We start from the raw sequence: 20,640 nt of genomic DNA, 5'->3' as shown, positions 1-20,640 counted from the left end.
CTTCTGCTGTAAGAGTACAAAGAGGTCTGCACTGCTTCAACACAATTGATGTGGGTCTACACACAGACGTACAAGCATCAGAGCTATGAACAAAGTATTGCTGTGTGGGTTTCCCAGGTAGTAAACCATAGAAAGGCCACACAGTAGTCTTCTGGATGTATTTGCTAAATGGTCTCAGCTTAAGGGCTGACCTTGCTACAACAAGAACTCTTTGCAGCACAAGTAGTAAGCTACATAAACCAAAGGACATCCTTACCAGTGAACCGTTTCTTCCCAGCAATATCATATTCTGACATAGGGCCAGTTCCAACAACGCTGGTCTCTGGATAGACAACTTCTGATTCTGTTGTTGTAGAAGCAGTGGTGGTGGTGACAGTGGTGGTGGATGGTGGTAAAGTGCTCTCAAAAAATTCATAGTCTTCAGGGGAAACATAAGATAAAAACGTTAGCTTGCTTCATGATATTTTGGCTTAAGTATAAGAAGGAAAATCTTTCTGTCACCAGTCACAGTCCCAAAGGAGTGCCACCTACCCTGCTCCTCATTTCTTATGGCCTCTAAGTCAGAATTGGTCACACCTCAGTCTTGCAAGGGTTTCTACCAAACTGACAGAGAGTGAGCACAAAGTCTTTGCCTTAGAATACTAGTTTTGTTGCTGATTTAGACCTCACTCACACAGGTAAAAAGGGTGAAAACAAAAAAATTTATTGATACAGCAATATCCTGAATGATCTCTGTCTGCCACCTGCCTTTACCATCCCCAAAGAAAGACAGCATGGTAACTGAAATCCTGGCCACAGCCTTCAGATGCCAAAGGAAACTGATAAGGGCATGGAAAAAATGGCTTTTTAAGAAAACTCTGGGTTACTCTACTGAAATGCCAGAGATGATTCATACTGCTCTTAAACCTTCCTGCAATATAGAGGTGTGGGGTCACGCTTGCCATTTGTGGTCCCATTAGGGTTTCAAGGGAGGCAAACTGGCATATTCTTAATATTCAGTTCTCCTTGATTAAAGTCCCATTAAATCCAGTGCTCTTTGAAAAGCTACAGCACTACCAGACTGACAGAAATAAATTAAGGAATCCTTATACAGGCTGTGGGATTTTGCTTTGAGTGTTTTCTGCTTAAAATGCTAATGCATCTCTTTTCTGCAGGTGACCTCCCCCTAAGGGGAGGCCTGGCAAAAGACCTGTGCACTGAGGAGATTCTGCTTTCTGCAAGGAATGTGGGATACAGGACTTGGGCAGTTTTTAATTCATCCGCTCCCCCCCACGTTCTTAGTTGGCCTCAGTACAAAGTGATTGGAATAAAGAGGATCTCTTTCTCTCTCACTTGCTGCACTCTTTTTAAATGCCCTTTTTTGTTGTTGTTGTTGTTTTGCCTGAATATCCCAGCTGTGCATCTACAAGGAAAAAACTTTTATTATTCTGCAGCCATAAATTCTACTAGAAAGCTAATACTGGAACACTTTTTGTTTAACTGAGGTCTGTACTTATCTGCTTTAGTATGTGGGTGTAGGAGCAGAAATCTGAGGATTAAAAGAAGCAGAACATCAGATATCAGTGAAGGTCAAAAGTGAATGCTAGCTCCAGTAACTGAGAACCTGCATTCCCTGTGCAAATTTATAATTAAATGCTGTGACTTGAGCCTTCCTCTTCAGCAAAGTTTTGTGTGCCCTGAATTACAGTATCAAGATTGCATGAATGTAACTGCAAAAATCTTTCCATCGTCTCCTTTTATCTGATTTCAGATTTCTTCAACCTAAATTGCATGTTAATTCAGCAGATTATTTTATATGTAGGTGATCTCAGTTGGTATGAGCATGTTTTATAGTCTAAACACAGGCTACACATAAAAAACCCCAACAAGACAAAAATATATTCACAGTTGTGTAGAGTGCTAAAAACTCACTAAGGTATTTCAAGTTTCCAGGGCTCAGGCAACATTTTGTTTTTCTATTTCAGAAGAGTTCATTGACTTTACCTGGTATGGAGTTAGAAGTTGTACCAGAGAAAAAAAAAAGTCCAGTTTTGAAGCTGTGACTGCATGACCCAGCTCTGAACATTATTTATTTCCACAGGAGGTTCCTGTTAGCCTGCAGGAGCAATAGAAAGGGACCTTCCTGTCCAGAAACAGTTGCCTTTGCAGCCTTGAACTTCACATGATGTTGGACTCAGGAAAGCTTTTCCAGCTCACCACTGCTTGCTTAAGCTCCCATTCACCACATGTCCCCTCAAACCCATTTCCAAAGGAAGAAAAGGGATAAAACCCCAACAACCCAACCCAAAATATGCCACATGCAGTAGACTTTTACAGTTAAAGAGTACCGTCATCGTATATCACATATGCCTCTGGAGTTGCTGTCACATCTGACTCCAGTCCTGAGAACGTATCTATTGAGGGAGAAAGAAAAAAATGCTGTAAGAATGTAGCGGTCTCATCCTCACCCACCCAGTAAAATACGTCTGGAATAAAATTTAAAATTAAACTCTTTAGCTGGTTGATTTGTAAAGAAATAAGACATATTTACTGATCTCCTAGCTAACTGCAATAGCCAGGACTTTTGCTGGGGGATATGAATTCATGTTTGCTGCTCAAAATTGAGATTAAAGGTACTGTCCAGGAGCTTTGATCCTGGGAGTGATGGAGCAAGGGCAGGCTGCCAGCAACTGTGTAACACTCAGGCCAGGGTTTGACAACATTTTGTAGTCTGAGGAGCAGAAAATGTGAGAAATTTATATATAAAATACCAACCAAGCAATTCAAATAAACTGAAAACATCTACTGAAATACTATTTTGGGGGAATAGAAATCAAACAACCCACAGAACCATGACATTTGCAGACTGCGTCTACACTAGCAAATAATGCAGCCCACAGGGAATGGATTTGTAGAACAAAGTAATTTGTGCTGGATTTCCCAGGGTTTTGCTTTGGACTGGCTCTACCCTGGTCCTGTGAACTGAGGCTGGAGTGCATGTGTCATCCGGAAGCACTGCTTCTGCAGGGAAACCAGAGACTACACAAGAGCTCCTCAAAAATAGCCCAGCTGAGAAGGACCTGGGTGTCATGGTGGATGAGAAACTTAACATGAGCCAGCAGTGTGCTCTTGCAGCTTGGAAGGCCAGTGGTATCCTGGGCTCCATCAGAAGAGGGGTGGCCAGCAGGGACAGGGAGGGGACTGTCCCTCTCTACTCTGCCCTCGTGAGGCCCCATCTGGAGTACTGTGTCCAGATCTGGGGACCCCATACAAGAAAGATGTGGAACTGTTGGAGAGGGTTCAGAGGAGGCCACAAAGATGATCAGAGGGCTGAAGCACCTCCCCTACAAAGAGAGGCTGAGGGAGCTGGGCTTGTTCAGCCTAGAGAAGGCTGACAGGGGAAGGGAAGGCTACTGTATGATCCTTGGGGTCCCTTCCAACCCAGACCATTCTATAATTCTATGATTAGCCATGAAAAGTAAAAGCAATGCAAAAAATAAAAAAAAAAAAGAAAAAAAAGAAGGAAAAAAAAGAAAAAAAGAGAGATAAAAAGAGAGAATACCCACTACAGGTACAATCAGAAGTCTTTGATGAACTGCTGGGACTGGGAAGAAGATTGTGTGTCAACAAAGACAAGAGAAAGACAGATTTGCCCCCAGTATGCTACACAGAACTTGGTAATGTTCCTTGTTCCTGTAACACTTGATATGGAAGCATCAATGTTTATTTTTAATAGTAGTACAAACAATGTAAACTTTCAAGTGCCGATGTCAAATAATTCACAAATATGAATAATCCATTTAAATTTTGAAGGTTTTTTTTTTAATTTAGAATTGGTGATTATTGTACAAGACTGATTCTTCTTTTTTCTACCACAACAAGTATTCATTACGTACATAGTAGTGATTTTAATGCCAAAATAAGTTTTGAAAACAGAGGAAATTGGTTAATTCTTGTCATAGTTTCATATAGAATAATCTGACATTTTCTCATGGTGGACTTCTGCAGGGACTCCTCAGGAAATCATCCAGTTGGAAGCCAATTGATTTCTCTGAGGATATTCAGTGATAAATCATAGAATGATAGAATCATAGAATATCCTGACTTGGAAGGGACCCACAAGGATCATCAAATCCAACTCCGGGCTCCACACAGGGCCAGACAAGTCAGAGCATGTGACTGAGAGCATTGTCCAAATGCTCCTTGAACTCAGTCAAGCTCGGTGCTGTGACCACTTCCCTGAGGAGCCAGTGCTCTATCACCCTCTACCAAAGAAGAGCCTTTGTTGAATTCTTTAGATCTCACTACAGTTGGCCAGTATCAACCAATGTTTACAATGTACGCACTCATCTTTGACTACAGCCAAGTAAACAAGAGGCTGAGATACACAGAAATCTTTAACAGGTAGATTTCAATTTCATGCCTACTAGCTAGTCAGCCTTTTGCCTACACACAGTCCAGCATAAACACATTTTATTTTCTCTTTTTTTGTGTGCTTTTTCAGCATCTTCTACTTCACTTTCAGCAACAGCTGTGACATGCAGATGATGAAGGTACTTTGCAAAAGACCTCTCACTTTATAGTTTTCTCTACACCAGCCGAAGGTCTCCCGCTTGTTCCATCATCCTTCACTGCTGCTCTTCAGTGAACCCTTCCAGTACCAGATACTTAGCCAAGACCAAGTCTTTCTATGACTCCTTGCTGTAGTCTTTCGAGATCTGTAAGGGCAGCAGACTGCACAACCATCACATGCAACAAGTGGTTAAGACTCCACCTTTTTCTTCCTTGTGAGTTCATGAAAATCTTTTAGCTGATTTCACTGACAAATCATTTGTGCGTGGCCAAAGTCCTTCTTGAAGGTTAAAGACTGCTGAATCTAGAGAAATGTTGTCAATAAATTCTGCTATGTCGAGCAAAAATCCTGCCAGAGAGTAAGTGAACTTGCCAAAGCTTAAGTAGAACATTTGGAGGTGGGTTTTGGCACTTGTAGCCCATGGCTGTTTGGGAGTAAAGTACTTCGCAACAAAACACCAAGCTTTGGCAGGATAAGCATTTCATTAAATGATCTGGGGTATTCTCCAGACTCAGAATTAAGGGAAAGACAACACAAAAATATGATTTGGAAATAGTCAAGGGAAAACTGAATTAAATATTTTGATAGTTCAAGTAGTAGTTGTTTATCCTTCTTGAAATAGACGCTGCACTTGTTAAACAGAAACCAGCCATCATTAAATAAATACCATAAAGATGCTTTCTTTTCAAGCAAATTCATTCCTCTGTGGAACAGGCAGCCTGTTTTCCTGCACTTCTTAAATGTTGAGGTAGGTTACCAGGAAGAAAAAAAAAAAAAAAGGAGAGATGATCAAGAAAATGCTAATAATTATTCTTCAGAGAAACCTCCATAATTGCCAGGCAGGAATTATAGCAGAAAAATCCAGCACCATTTTGTCCTTTTGGTACTCCAGATGGGGTCTCAAAAGAGTGTACTAGAGAGGGAGAATCACCTCCCTCAACCTGCTTGTCATGTTTCTTTTGATGCAGCGCAGGATACAGTTGGTTACCTGGGCTGCAACCGCACATCACAGGTTCAAGGCAAAATTTTCATCAATGAACACCCACAAGTCCTTCTCCTCAGGGCTGCTTTCAATCCATTCTCTGTTCAGCCTCTAGTTGTGCTTGGGATTGCCCTGACCCATGTGCAGGACCTTGCACTTGGCCTGATTGAACTTCATGAGGTTCATGCGGCCCCACCTTTCAAGCCTGTCCAGGTCCCTCTGGATGGCATCTCTCAAGCATATCAACTGCACCACACATCTTGGTGTCACTGGCAAACGTGCTGAGGGGGCACTTGATGCCACTGTCCCTGTCACCAACAAAGATGTTAAACAGCACCAGTCGCAATATCAACTCATGAGGAATGCCACCTGTCTGCACTTGGATATCAGGCCACTGACTGCAGCTCTCTGAATGTGACCATCCATCCAATACCATACCCACTAAGTGGCCTATTTGTCAAATCCATGTCTCTCCAATTTGGAGACAAAGATATCATGTAGGGCAGTGTCAATTGCTTTGCACATGTCCAAGTGAATGATTTCAGTTGCTCTTCCCTTATCCATCAATGCTGTAACCCTGACACGGAAGGCCACAAAATTTGCTAGGTTCTGTTTGCCCTTAGCGAAGCCATGTTGGCTGTCACCAATCACCTGCCTATTTTCCATGCATAGTTTCCAGAAGGATCTGCTCCATAATCTTTCCAAACACATAGGAGAGACTGACTGGCCTGTGGTTCCTCCTTTTCTTCCCTTTTTAAAAATGGGGGGTTTGTTTCCCCTTTTCCATTCGGTGGGAACTAAGGCAGACTGTTATGACTTCTCAAAAATGATGGATCTTGGCTTAGTAACTTCATATGTCAGTTCCCTCAGGACCCGCAGACGCATCTCATCAAGTCCCATGGACTTGTGCACCTTCAGGTTCCTTAGACGGTCCTGAACTTTATCCTGCAGTGGGTGGTTCTTCATTCTCCCAATTCCTGCTTTTGCCTTCTGACACTTGGGCTGTGTGCTGGTCAAGATGTATCAGTTGATGGGTTATGTGCATGTCAAGTCTCCCACCCAGCCAGTGGAATTCTCCTCCTTCTAAGAGACGCCCTCCCTGTGCACCCTCCTGCACCAAATGCAGTGTCACACCGGGCCTGCCTGGTGCACTGTGCCCTGTTTGCCTCCTCTGACCACAGCAGTCTCAGTGGCTGGAGCTCCCTGAGCTGCCTAGCACAGGTGTGGCCACCATGGCTCTAAGCAGCACCCAGGCTGAATCAGCACCTCCCACAAGAGCTGCTGGCTCCTGGTGGATCTGTTCATTCCCCCCAGCATGGCCCAGCCTCAGGAAACCCCTGCGTGCTGAGGTGTGCCGGTCCGCTTTGAGCCAGCCTGGCTCTGGATCAGCTCCCATTAGGCCACTGACGTGGCTAGCGTGACTGACATGGTAGGAACATCCATAGACTCTAGTGCATTTGTATTAGTTTACTTTGGATTCCAGTTTGGCACCACATCCTAGGCTTGTATAACTGCAATAGGGAAATAAAGACATGTACCAGCACTGGTTTGTATGTTCAGATAAGAAAGAAATTAGTGCACAACTCTTTGCCTTATCTGTGAAGAGTCAGAGTTGTCTTTCCCCAGCTTCAACCATGCTGTGGTACATTCCAGCTAGACTATGTGTATCTGTGAAGGCTGTCAAGAGAACAAGAATCTCATTTTTCAAAAGCCAGTGCCATGGACTTCTCAGAATTTATTGAGAGAAATTAACACAAAAATAGACCAAATGTATAGTGCCTTCAGGTCCTTCCCCGAACTGAAATGGAGGAGGACTTAATTATGAGTGCTTTGACAACAGAACTACTGCCTATACTCACAGAAGTATGTATGTGATAAGACTGGATCCCACACATGGCAAGAATTTTGCTGAAGTCAACATACTTTCATTACAAACTTCGACTTCAGGGAAAGTTGACATTTTCCAATGAAAAAACATTTAACGCCCAAAACTTTCTTCAACTGCTCTAATCTCCTGGTTTATCACACTGACAAAAACCTTCAGAGGCAGATTCTTTCCCGTTTTACATTTGGGCAGCTGTGCTGTACAAAGCACCCCAAAAAAGAAGTTCAGACAGCACAACAGGAAGTTACCTTCTGCATTGCACTCTGGCAGGCCATCGAACCCAAGCAGCAAGTTGCCTTCATCGTCATACTGCCCATAGGTGCCTGGAGGACAGGTTGGGGGTGGTTTCTCAGTGGGTGGTTCAGTGGTGGTTGGTTCAGGAGTGGTGGTGGTAGTTGTAGCAACAGTTGTTGTGGTGGTTGTAGTAGTCGTTGTGGTAGTTGTTGGGGGTGTTGTAGTAGTAGTTGAGGGAGTGGTTGTTTTCTTAACCATTTCAAGACCAATCAGAGGTTTTCCTCCAAGGCTTATTATTGGTTTATCTTGTGCACTTGCTACAGGTTTACTAAATCTGCCATGTCCAAACAAAGGTATTCCATCAGGACTCACCATTGGGGCACCCTTTTCATCTAGGAGAGGAAAAAAAAAGCCAAAAAATCCCACCATTAATTCATTTCAGGCTCAGAGCACAGTATTTATAAACAGTAGATCCCACAAGAGTGCTGAGAGTGTGATTACAGCCTCCTGTAACTAAGCAGACAGAGGAGTTTGTTACCTATCAAAAAGTCATGGCTAAGGAAGCTGCAAAATGGGTCAGAAGAACCTCAGATAAACCACAGCAGTGTTCACTTTTATCAGCTGTTTGATAAACACTGCTTTGGAAGACGGCAAGGAGGTTTCATTTTAGAATCACAATGTGTCAGTCTTGTACCTGTTGATGAAAGGTATGATGAATCCATATTCTGCTCCCTAATGTCAAACATGTGTAAGTTAAAACAGGGATGAACTGGTGAGATGCTGTCACTTCAGATGAAATTTCATACTTAATTCTGGATACTGTATACATTCATGGTAACCAATTTAGTAATAGGCACTGAATGTGCATTCAAGAGATCTATACAGGTGAAGTGATATACAAACAGCAGTATTGTCACAACACATACAGAGTATTTTTCTACTATTTGTGGTCAATTTCAGAAGAAAAAATAATCCCATACATATGGGTGATACAGTGCTCTTGTTGGGGAATTATTATTTTTACACATACAAAGATTAAACAGGCATGAATCTTTGTCCTGGTTCAGGTCTGCAGTCCTTTCTAAAGCTGATACAAGTGAGATGGACTTGAGTGATTCTTGCTGTCTTGTACTGTAGAGCCCCACATGATGCCCCAAAGCCTTCCCATGTACTGCAATGTGCTGACTGATGGAGACTTGAGGTACAAGTAACTCCAAATGGCTTGCATGGGACCTGGGGATGCCTGGAATACTCGACAGCTCAAAGGCTTTTACCACGTGCACAAAACCCGTAGATTTCTTTTCTGTAAGAAGGAAGCTGTCACTTACCCACAATTGTACGTCCGTCCCCTCCTAATTTCACTCGGAGAGGCTTGCCTTGGGAATCTTGGAGGTATTTTCCTTCAACATTTAACACTAGCCCTCGGTCAAGATCTACAATCTAGAAGCAATAGATGGACTCAAGTTTAGCTAACATAAGAGGAGGTGAGATGAAGTTTCACAGCAATGGAAATTCTGGGGAAATTCAGATGCTAAATGTGATATTCAGGAATAGCTACAACATCCACATACTTTCAGAAGTGAGTCACTAATTGTATAGTAATCACTGAAAAAGCGTTACTGAAGAAAGCAAATCCCCAGAAGCTGGGTTCCAAAGCTGCACAGCAACCATATTCATGTAGCCTACTATAGCCCCCATGTACAAAGAAGCAATTCCCTCAATTTTCTGAGGGTGTGCAACTTCTAAGGTGGATTCCTGTAATACTGATTTCAATATGACCCTGATTCCTTTAGAAGATGGGATTTAAAAGTATGTCTACTTTTAATTAATAATAATAATAATAAAATTAGTTCATTTAGATTGCAACAGCAGTGAAAACTACAAGTACTCTTGTGCACAAGCTTCTCCCTGGAGTGTGAGTCTGGGAGAAGCATTGCTGAACACATCCTTCACAGCTGCTATCCTGGGCAGTCCCCAGTCACACAGCACACAAGGCAAGCCCTGGGTCACTGGAGAGTGTAAGTCCCATTCATTTTGAGGAAAAATGTTTCACTGTACCTATGGGAGTAATGCTGTAGTTGAGAATTCAAGCTATTGGGCTTTAAATCAGACATTTAAAATGTTCAAACAATGAAACGTAGAATTAGATTTCAACGGAACAGTGGAAACTGGACCACTAAGTAAAACCTCACTTTACAGCTTCATTGACTGAGGGCCCTGTTCTCATCTTTTCTTCATGAAAATGTAAGTACAATAAAAGGCCATCTTGAATTTGGAGAGAAAGTCACCCTACCCACTTTGTTCCTTGAGGGCCATTTATTACTTTCTGTCCACTTGGCTTTCCATTGTTACCAGGTATTTTTCCATTTCCATTTCCATTTTTCGTTGTAAGATTAGGTCTGCCATTGTAACCTGGAACAGCAAAGAAAACATACCATTATGAAGAAAGCTGTTCACACCACAAAACACATTTTAAAATTCAAAGAAATTAACTTTCTGACTTGTCTAGACATAAATGAGAGAAGGAGCCCTCACCACACTCAGCTAACCGGGCATTTAATTTCTGCTAGGAGAAACTGCCGTGGCACCATCGGATCCCTGCAGCTGACACAAGCATCTGAAATGGTTTCTTTTGAAGAGGTTAAACACTCATGGTTTGTTTCTACCATGTTTATTTGATGTCTTTATTCCCACTTGATTTTTTAAGAAAGCGGGGCAGCATTTCTAGATAGCACTACAGCCATTAAAATGTTTTTGATCTTCATAAGCATTTAAGAAGTGGGGTGAGGAAGAAAACTGTTTTTAAGGACAGCCACTTGTTCAATTCCATCTTTATAAAAAGTTGTAGTCACAAACTGAGATAAGAGGGAATGAAAATTACCCTTTTTCTTTTTTTTTTTTAACCTGTAAAAAGGAGGAGGCTCCTGAAAAATCACTCCTATGCAGAATCACACTCAGCTCAAAAGCGGAGAAGCAGCAGCACTGAGCTGCAGGCTCCCCAGCTCATAAAGAGCAGCAATTTTCACATCCTAGCTCAGAGACTCACCTCCAGAAAAATATATATGAAAATATATACATATATTAACTGAAAAAAATAATTAACTAGACATGCCTTGGCTATTAACTTCCTGATTTCATGGTTAGCAGTAAGCTGGCATACAACCTCCACAGTTGACCACAAAGACAGATACCTTGTCTATAAGGAGGTCTAACAAATTGACGTTGGGAAGGGCTCCGTAGCCTGGAGTTCAATAATCGCTGTCGAGGGGACAAAGTGGAAGAAGAAACTGTTGGAGGAGAAACTGTATGTGTGGTGGTGGATATAGAAGAACGTGGCCAGACAAAGCTCGGTTTAGATGAGGTATGCTTGTTAGAGGACTGAGTAATCCGTGATGCTATGGCAGAGCTTCCTGGTGATTCGGGAGAAGACATTTTTAATGTTGGAGTTTTTTCCTTCTCTTCCTCTTCAGAGCTTACTTTGTGAGGTAGAAGAGTGTCCATAGATTTCCTTTTACTGCTAATAGTGTCATCATATGTGTTTTTGTTACCTCTAGAAACAGAAGGGGACCATTTCTCTGCCAAAGATGTGGGTTTCTCTTCCACTTCTTTCTGATCATATTCACTATAATAATCATCCTCTTCATTAGAAACTGACTGACGAGATTTAGATGAAGAGGAAGAAGGAACTTTTTGAGGAAGTTCTGCTTTGGACGCTTTTGAGGGCAACAGGCCATATTTTTTCTCTGTTTGGGACACTGTTCTTGTAGCAACCATTGAGCGAGTAGGTAACGAAGGACGAGCTTGTCTTGAAGAAGTGGATGACAACCTTGGATTATACTGGTTGTCCTTTGCTGTATCACTGGCAGAACTAGAGTCTGGTTGTGTAAGTTTTGGTTTGTAGGAAGATACCTGAGAACCTGGCTGCTGTTGCTTTGATAGAGATGAACTTGAGCTTCCCTGAGAGAAAGGTGCATGTAACCTTTTAGAAGAGGACACATCTTTAGGAAACACAGAGCGGCTTCTCGATCTGTCACTGCCTTCTGTTGCATCCTCCTCATCATCTTCCTGTAATTCTTCATTACTCTGGGATGAGACAGGAGATGGGAGGCGCCGGCCCCTAGAATGCAGTAAGGAAGGATTGGTGTGTGCCCTTTGCAGAGCCTCTGAGCGGGAGGTCTTCTCCAACAGATGATGAGTGGGGAACGTCTTTTTAGGCAAAGATACACTTGGTTTTGATCGAGCAAGGGTTTCTTTTACTTCTTGACTCTCCTGCTCTTCAGGCCTATGTTTGGAAATGGAAGACTGCAAAAGAGAATGCTTTTCTGGAGCAACTGCTCGACTCTGTTGTTCTTCCGAGTCAGAGGAGGGTGACTTTTCACTCTGTGTCTCTCTGAGGTGAGAATCAGAATTGACCTGAGGATTTCTTCTCTTGGAATAGGCTGCTGAAGAAGACTGCCTGGAAGAGGGTAGAGAAGGAAATAAGGGGGTTGCGTCTTGTGAGTCCTCCCTAGAATTCTTATCAATACCCTTTCCATCAGATTTGGCACTGGTGGTGGAGCGAGAGTGAGGTGAAGCATGACTAGAAACAACAGACCTCGAGGAGACTGACACTGCAGGTAATTTTGAATCCTTCCACGTATGAGAACTAGAGCTGGAGGGAAACTTTGTTTGCTGTGACTTAGAACTGGGATGTTCTGCTCTGTCCTCTGCTTCTTCATTGTCAAACTCATTACGGCTATCAGGGACATGGGAACCTGCTGATTTTGATTGATGTGAATGACCTAGAGAGCCAGACCTACTGAGACGACTTGGGACAACCTCAGGAGAGATAGCAGACTGCCGATTTGATGGCAAAGCCAGGCGACTAGGCTCTGAGGTTTTAGAAGACACTTTGACCAGCACAGGGTCTGGCTTTCCTTCCACATTACCTGCAAGATCATTAATTTTGGCAGGCAGAGAATGGGAAGGGGTTCTGGAAGGCACATTAGTGTTGCTTTGCCTCAGTTGCTTTGTTTCATTATCTATGTTTTTAGGAACAGACGAGGCAGAAGAGTCTTGTGCTGATGATGGTAAAAGTGCTGGTGGCTCATGTTTCTCTGTGCTTGTCTGCCGTGACAACTCTGATGTTTGGGTTCGAACAGAGGTCCTCCCTGAGGTAAGGACAGGGTGGACTGGTCGACTAGGGGACAAGGGTCTAACAAACCTCCTCTGATCCTGGGGTTTTGGTGGTGTCGTTGGAGCTTCTTGGGAGGAATCACGATCGTCTGTCACTTTAGTGGATTGGAGATCAGGTTCCAGCTCACCTATCTTTCTAGAAGGTAACTGAGATTTACTTAGGACCCCTCCCCTAGTCAATATTTTATTCTTATATTCAGAAAGAAGATCCTTTTTATCGCTGACACTAGGTGAACGAACAGATGACTGCTTAGAGGAAAGCGACGGCTGGACTTTTGAAGAGATAGCAGAAGTTTGAGAAGGAGATGAGCCACCATTCCCAGGTTTTTTAGCCTCTGAGTTATCTTGAAATTTTTTTTGTTGCTGAGCAACTGAATCCTCATGAGCATCTGAGGGGAAAAAAGAATTTTTATTCAAAACTATAGAAGAAATGAAAAAAAGTGTTTATTCATAACAAGAGAAGCACAAAAAACTGACTAAAAGAAGAAACCAGACAGGTAGCAAGAACAAGACAGTTTGTGAGAATATGAGACAATAATTATTTCTGTTTTAACTAGCCTGTGTGGAACTATTATAACTTGGGTAAAACTAAGAGCAATTAAAATCAAATTATCTAATAGCTGGGACTGCAACATCATATCACTGTAATCAAATCTTAACAGTACTGCATTATCCCATCTGAGGCTGTGACCCACATTCTGAGTTAACTCAGTAAATCTGTCCCCACAACAGCATCCTTTCAGAAAGAAGCAAACATGAGGAGTAGTATCTAGGTAGTACAATTAAGGAAGTAAAACCCCACAGGTTAGATGGAGCACGGAGGAAGTAAACAGTCAGTAAGAATGAACATAACTGGGACCAAGGCAAGAATGGGCAGACCACACAGTCGGTGCAAGGCTTGGTGCTCACCTGCTGGGATGGCAACACTGAAGGCTTTGGACTGAGGACCTGGTCCCCTTCTGTTTGCTGCACGAATTTTGAAAATATAGCGCTCCCCGGCCTGCAGACCGTCTATTATGGCTGATGTTGTAGCTCCAGAGTAGGTGATGGACTTTGCTCCAAATGGCTTGAGAGCCGGGGCGTATGAAAGAATGTATTCTGAAATGATTTGGCAGACGGTTGGAAGGAGGAAACTGAAAACAGTCCTGTTTCCAGCGGACAGACTGTATGGGCAGGATGAATTAGAACGTGCATTACTAAAATTAATACACTCGCAATGCACGTCAAGTCAACAGCTGGAGTACAAAGACATGAGAGAGATATATATAGATATACACATGTATATGTGGATAAGTTGTACATTTACTCATCTTAACAGACAAAACCAAATCACGTCAATGACCTAATCCCTAGGACAGAATGTGTTAGCTATACCTTTGTAAAAACACATCAGCAACAATGTCTGTCAGAGCCAAGAGTCATCAACAGGAGCCAATGACAGCTGTGCACTCCAGAGAAGGAGTGGGGGGCATGAGGAAGCTACAGCACCAACTACTGTGTGGTTTGGTGTGCTGCACCAGGACACCTTTTGTTTTCTGTTTCTGGACACTGACTAATGAAGGGGAAAAAAACCCCTCTGAAAAAATCAGCTGCCCCAAATCATATATAGCAGAGAAAACCTACAAAAAGAAAATGCAACGGAGGCAGAAAACATGTATGTACATTGCCAGGAAAATACACACTGTACTACCACATGTGGAAAGCTAGTCTGAAAGACTGTGCAAACATTAGCTAGTGCAGATTGCTAAAATCATAACACCCGTGCTATTACAGTTCATGCACCACAAACAGATCTTATTCTTCCCAAGAAAATGAGAAATTCTGAACTTGCTGACTAGTTACCAAGATATTTTCAATCAACAGCACATGATCCAGAGAATGTTCTTCCGAAACATAACTTGCCTACAACGCTGAACAACACACAGTTACTCTGCTGATTGTGGCCATGTCCAATACAAATAAGAACCTAAAAAATACTCTTTCCCACAAAAATTATGTCGAAGAAAAACAAAATGGTGGATTCACATAATTATCATTGAAGAGATCAGTATTAAAATCAGGTGACACTGTCCATGACTATTAATTACTTTCTTATCCTACATTTCCAACTGAGCCTCAACACAGCTATGACTGGACCGTACTTTAAGACCTTAGACAGGCAAAAGCAGCTCTGCCAGTCCACTGTGGTGAAACTCTACCAGCTCCAAAGGCTATATGCTCATTCCTCAGTGGTGCTGGAGCCTCCGGGGGCATCCCAGTGAAAACACCAAAGGACTTATTTTAATCCTGGAAACAATATTACTGCAGTCACATATAAATCTTTCCAGCTGAGTCTTTGCTTAGAGGGGGTTTAGCTGTAATCTACAGGCCAGCAGGAGAAATTCATGCCTGGGTGATTGAGGTTCTTACTCGGAAAAGATACTTCTACCAGGAAATAACAGCACTGCCTATGGCCACACGGCAACAACAGCACGCCTGTCCAACAGCATCAAAATCTGACACCCTGTGCTTAACTACAGCCAGAGCCAAACACCACTGCCAAGAGAGCGAAGGAAACTCTTGCTGCTGCTTAAGAAACTCTCCCTGCCTCACCTTTCAGTTTGGGATTACTGTGGCACCCACGCTCTGTATTAGCTTTCTGTATTGAGAGAACTTTCACCTCTGTGGCACGAAGAGGAGTCTTCCCATCACACTCCCAAGGAGTGCAGGTAAGACCACAGCCGTGTGCAGCCTTCCTTTTCTTTTCAATCCTCTGTAAGAGGCATGGGTGTCAGACCGAGCCTGGATTTTGAAAATAAATTACAAGGCCTGCCAGTTTCCTCTCTCTACACAAAGAAACAAAATAACCTGTCAGAAGTCACAGCACCATGATGGGAAAGCTCTAGAGTGTAACAACACCTTTAAAAAGGGGAAACTTACATTTTTTTCTGAAAACAAGCCCATATTCATTTGTTAAGAAATAAGCCACACGTAGCTCACCAAAATAAAGAAAAAAAATCATGAAGTTTTTTATATGGAAACGCATTCGATGCTCAGTTGAAAAACAAAATCAATGTATTAGAAGGCATGGAAAGGTTTGGATTTGTTTTGGTTTGTTTTAAGAGACACTTGAGTTGAGGCACTGGTGTACCTTCTGGTAACTCTCAAATGGCTACTGGAGGGCATTTTGTCCCATTACTTTAATATGTGGTATAACTATGTAAAAGGACAGGGCTGAAAAACAAAAGGACCAAAAGACAAAGAGTCCTGATTACCACGTGCTATTAAAATGACAATGAAGTGCTAATCCAGTGGTTTCACTTAGCCAGTATAATTTTTGTCATTTATTTAGTTTAAAAATAAAAACTCTCCTGTAATCCTTCATACTCAAGAAAAACAATTATGTGCTAGACATGTGTAAGCATTCAGCCCTTGAATATCAGGTATGTTTAAAATGATTGTCTTGGATGAATCATGTAAAGATCAGCAGACCAAAATGGACAAAAGGCTACAGACTGCTCAAAATTAGGAGCAGATTTGAAATTTAAGATAATGTCCCTGCATGACCCTACTCTAAGAAATAATAATTCTTGGATACAATTGCAGTTCCATTGAAGCAATTGGCAAGACTCACTCTACTGACTTCAAAGAGGAAGGAATTCCACCACTGCCGTGAAGAACACTTAAAGTGGGTCTTGTATGCAGACATGGCACACTTCCTTCCAGGCCAAAGGGGTTTTTTAAATCCTGAGACGCTACAGTGCTGATACGGCACCTCCAGAAACTGGTACAATTCAAGAACACAGTCCCATCAAATACCAGAAAACGAAGTGGCCAAAATAATCATCCTGTTCATTTGCAGAGGGGAAAAGGAAGAAAAAAAAAAAAAAGCAGCTTTTTCTTTTCAATCCTATGCAAGTTACTGAAAAATTACCTTTATGACCATGTACAATAACACTAGAATACACAAGCTTATGCATGATACCTGTCCAAATCACTATTTGCACTTGCTTCTTAAGCCACGGGTTTTCTTCCGTGATAAACTAGAAGTAAAACACAACATAAACCTGCACATTCTTTGGCAACTACCCAACTTCTTCTTCTTCACCTAAACTGCTACAAATCCTGTTGGAAACTTCCTTCTCCAGCTCCATTTGGACCTGCTTAATAGCGAAAGAAGAGGTAAGTGTGCACACATGACACCTTGGCTGTCCCAGCAACATGGTGAGGATGGTTTCCACTAGCCTGGAAACAAGAAAATCTTGCTGGGGTATAAGCTATTAATAGGTGAAAAAACCCTGGTACCTTCAGCAGTTCCAGCTTGCTGCAGAGCAGCAGACTGGCTTCAAGTGGGGCTTAAAAACTGAGGGTGATGCCTTACCTTTGACTTTCCCTTCACTCTCTGGGAGAGCATCCCAGGACGCTGCTACAGAGGTTGGTTTCCCCTTAAGAGGCCAAACATCCAAATTTTCAGGTGCGCTGGAAGGAGCTGTGAAACAGCCATGCACAGAAGAGGCAAGTTAAGAAAAGCTGACCCACACAGCATACACCTTTTCCTCCTCCTTATACAGCTGTTACAAAGATAAATATGAAGAGCACACAAGGCTCAGGGCCATGCATGCCCGTATTACACCTTTGTATGAAACTCCTGTTGTGAAATTTTATTCCATACTCCAAGGAATAGGCTGTCCACACAAGACTGCTACCATGGCTTAGTTGGAACAGTATGGTCATTTGGTTGTTATAGACCACTTCTCCGGACCAAAGGGGCCCCACAGCTTCTTGATGGTGAAGGGAGGATTTAAACTTGCTTCCCATGGAGTGGGAAAGTAGACAGTCTGCTCCTCCCAAAGGAAGGGGCACAGTGAGTTGCATGGGTCCAAGGTGCTGAAACATCTCCCAGAAACACCAAAACCATCTTCATCCCATTCTCCTTGTGCCACAAGAGCAGCCCCAGTGTGCTCTCCAGGACACTACTGCAGGGACAGAGGCAGCAGCACCCAGGCTCTTCCCTTGTTCCCAACCCTCTGCTTCCCCAGGCAACCACTTAGTCTGGCTTTCCCTCAAGTCAGCTCCATTTCACAGCTCTGACTGTAAGACTTGTGTTACCCTGAGGACCTTTCGAATACATACCCGCCTCCGGGGTCCGTTGGTAAACAGACACACTCCATTTGCCTTCCCTTTCTCCCTCCAGGATCTGGACAGCAAACTCGTACATGGTGTCCGGCAGCAGATTCTCCACCAGCGCCCGGCGGTTGGACACCTGCTTGTAATCCCACCTTGCCGATTCCCCCTTTTCCCGATAGCGAACACTGTACTGCCTGGGATCAGAAACACACCAAAATAAAAATTCACGTGCTGAAATCTGGCATTGGCAGAAGCAGAGAGGGATGGGGCTGCTTTCCCATCAGCTAACCTGCTGGGGCTTACTGGGGAGCCTATCAAAATACATCAACAAAGTCCCACCACCAAGAGCCAGCACCTTTTAACTAAACATCTGTGCCTTCCTCTAACGGACTCTGACTGCTTTCCCACCAACGGACAGACTGGTCTTTCTGGCCCCCTACTGAAAACACCCCCCTGCCCCAGGGGGAGTCGTAGGGCTTTCTGAACCAAGCCAGGCACCCCAGAGGACTCGACTCCACCATCTTGTTCCCCCATGGATGGGAGCCCCTCACTCCCAGAGCAGCACTAGTGAGTTGGTTCCCCACATGTTTGCCCAGATAATCGCTTCCACAAGGAAACTGAGAACATCTGAAATTTCCACTTCTCATACTGTGCCCCTTGCGGTGCTTCACAGCCCTTCGCTGTTCCCAGGCTGAGCAACATAACCCAGAGCTTTCAGGCTTTTGGCAGCTTCCAGCCTGTTTCTCTGTTTATTTTGGTCTCCAACTGCTGCAGTATGCTACTACAAGCCAAACTCTCCCACTCACAAGAGCCTCCAAACCTGCTCAGCCCCAGCTGCATGGGGTTTCTGAAGGGTCAGCAGATGCAGGATGCACTCATGGGCATCTTTCCCGTTGCAGTGATGCTTCCTTCACCTGCCATATGGCTGCCTGGAAGCTGTAGTCTGACAATTCTGACAGTCCAACTCAACACCCTGCCTCCGTGGGCTGTGCCCTGTCCCCCACCCCTTCTATCCCCATGCACACATAGGGATTTGCTGACCGTGGTGATAACCAGCAATAGCAAAATCTCCCCAGTTGGTGCTGACGACGTTTTAGAAGGGGTCTAAACCCCTGTAATGCAGCACTTACAGACCCATAAACACCAGAGACCAGGGCGTAAGTAGGCAAGGAGGGTGCATCACCCCACATCCACCAACATCAGGTTTCTAACAGCTCCTCTGAAGCATCCCCTACCAGCCACTGTCTTCTGTAGGAATATGAGAATTCGAATGACCTAAGGTAAATTGGTCTCATAACCAACTGTAATTAAATCAATGTAAAACTAATCAGTAGTGCATTGGCAGCAGTTCACCTTCAGGACACATTCACATAAGAAAACACAGGGCTAACTACCTATTTGCTGCAGCCTTCTGTTTGTCATACAGTGGGTCTGTCCAAGTAACAAGTACAGACTGAGAGGACATAACTCGAACAGTTATGTCTTGTGCCACCTCCACCTCTTCCTCTTCTGAAATGGTAGAAGAAAATATCATATCAATAACAACATTGTAATTACCATAAAAAAACCCAGATGATGTTATAGTAGACACAGAGCACAGATGAATAACAAATACAGCAGCAACGGAAAACCAAGTATTTTGATTACTGATGGTACCCCAGGGAAGCATCATTTCTTCTGTTAGTCGTCTGCTTACAAGGCCAGGTTACTGACACATTCTGCAGTTCTGCAATATACTATCAGTCCCCAAACTGTTACTTACAGCAGATGTCTTAATGACTTAATGACATTCATTGTGTCTGGCAAAATCACTGCTGAAGAGCAGATATTTTGCCTTATGAAAAATTTAGAGATTTTACATTTTGTTTTCTAGTTTGAAGGGCAATAAAACCAGGGGCTGTCAAAAATTCTTCACAAGGGAGAATTCTTCCATATTTTACATTTTTGAGTGCTTCAAAGAGGTGGTTCTCCATCAGGCTTTTTCCAGTCTGCTCTACCTACTGTCCCATGCAAGTCCTATTACTCTTCCCATCAGTGTCACAGTGAGTATTTCCGAGTCTCCCAGAGGCACAGAATGCAAAAGGCACAACTTTCCAGCCCAAGTTTTACAAAAGAGTAACACTGGAAAACTATTGGTGTCTCAGGAAAGGAAAGGGAGTACTTTGGCGAACAATTTCATTCTCTAGGAACCTTACTCATGTATGACCGAAGTCCAGGGTAAGATTGCCCTTCTCTTTAGCAGGTGACATGTTACCCTAAACCCCAGCACTGTCTGCCCAGAAGGCAGGCAGCAGGCAAGCACATTTCACTTCTTTGTCACGTTTCTAATGCAGAGGGTTCTCAGACAACTCCAGGTTTTCCAAGCCAAACAGTTGTTACACAAAAGGGGCTGAGGGGGCCCATCTGTTATTCAGAAGTGGCTTATGGGATCCTTTCACAAAGTTTTGCAATGGGAACACCTGAAGAAAGTGAACTGGAGGAATGGATAGCATCGCTTCCCCAAATAAGGTGTGAGGTAGGATTTCAATACACCACAGCTCTCAGTTCTGAGAAAGCTGTTCTGCATCACCATAAAGATATCCAAAATACTCTACCATCCCCCACAGCATCTCAGTGCAAGAGGACAAGAAAGAAGCACTGGTATGGAGATGACTCAATCTTGATCATCCTTTTTAACTTTGGTAGCAGTATGTAATGCCTTCTTTC

The 20,640-nt window shown here is 43.3% G+C and overlaps 1 protein-coding gene across 1 annotated transcript in view; it reads right to left on the bottom strand.

Moving 5' to 3' along the window:
• The window catches only part of FNDC1 (fibronectin type III domain containing 1), a gene marked incomplete at its 5' end in the record, with an annotated part of 73,312 nt that overhangs the window by 19,129 nt on the left and 33,543 nt on the right, over positions 1 to 20,640 (bottom strand). The window contains 11 exons of the mRNA XM_084261988.1: positions 257 to 418; positions 2,328 to 2,393; positions 7,668 to 8,045; positions 8,982 to 9,093; positions 9,947 to 10,065; positions 10,845 to 11,922; positions 12,469 to 13,217; positions 13,738 to 13,926; positions 17,189 to 17,296; positions 17,941 to 18,128; positions 19,329 to 19,443. Of these exons, the coding sequence (XP_084118114.1) occupies positions 257 to 418; positions 2,328 to 2,393; positions 7,668 to 8,045; positions 8,982 to 9,093; positions 9,947 to 10,065; positions 10,845 to 11,922; positions 12,469 to 13,217; positions 13,738 to 13,926; positions 17,189 to 17,296; positions 17,941 to 18,128; positions 19,329 to 19,443 (3,264 nt within the window). The remainder of the gene's footprint in view (positions 1 to 256; positions 419 to 2,327; positions 2,394 to 7,667; positions 8,046 to 8,981; positions 9,094 to 9,946; positions 10,066 to 10,844; positions 11,923 to 12,468; positions 13,218 to 13,737; positions 13,927 to 17,188; positions 17,297 to 17,940; positions 18,129 to 19,328; positions 19,444 to 20,640) is intronic.

This window comes from Gallinula chloropus (genome assembly GCF_964237585.1).
Source record: "Gallinula chloropus genome assembly, chromosome: 3".
NCBI classification, from domain to species: domain Eukaryota; kingdom Metazoa; phylum Chordata; class Aves; order Gruiformes; family Rallidae; genus Gallinula; species Gallinula chloropus.
Note: the sequence above shows the minus strand (reverse complement) of the source record. Positions and strands in the feature narration are given on the sequence as shown.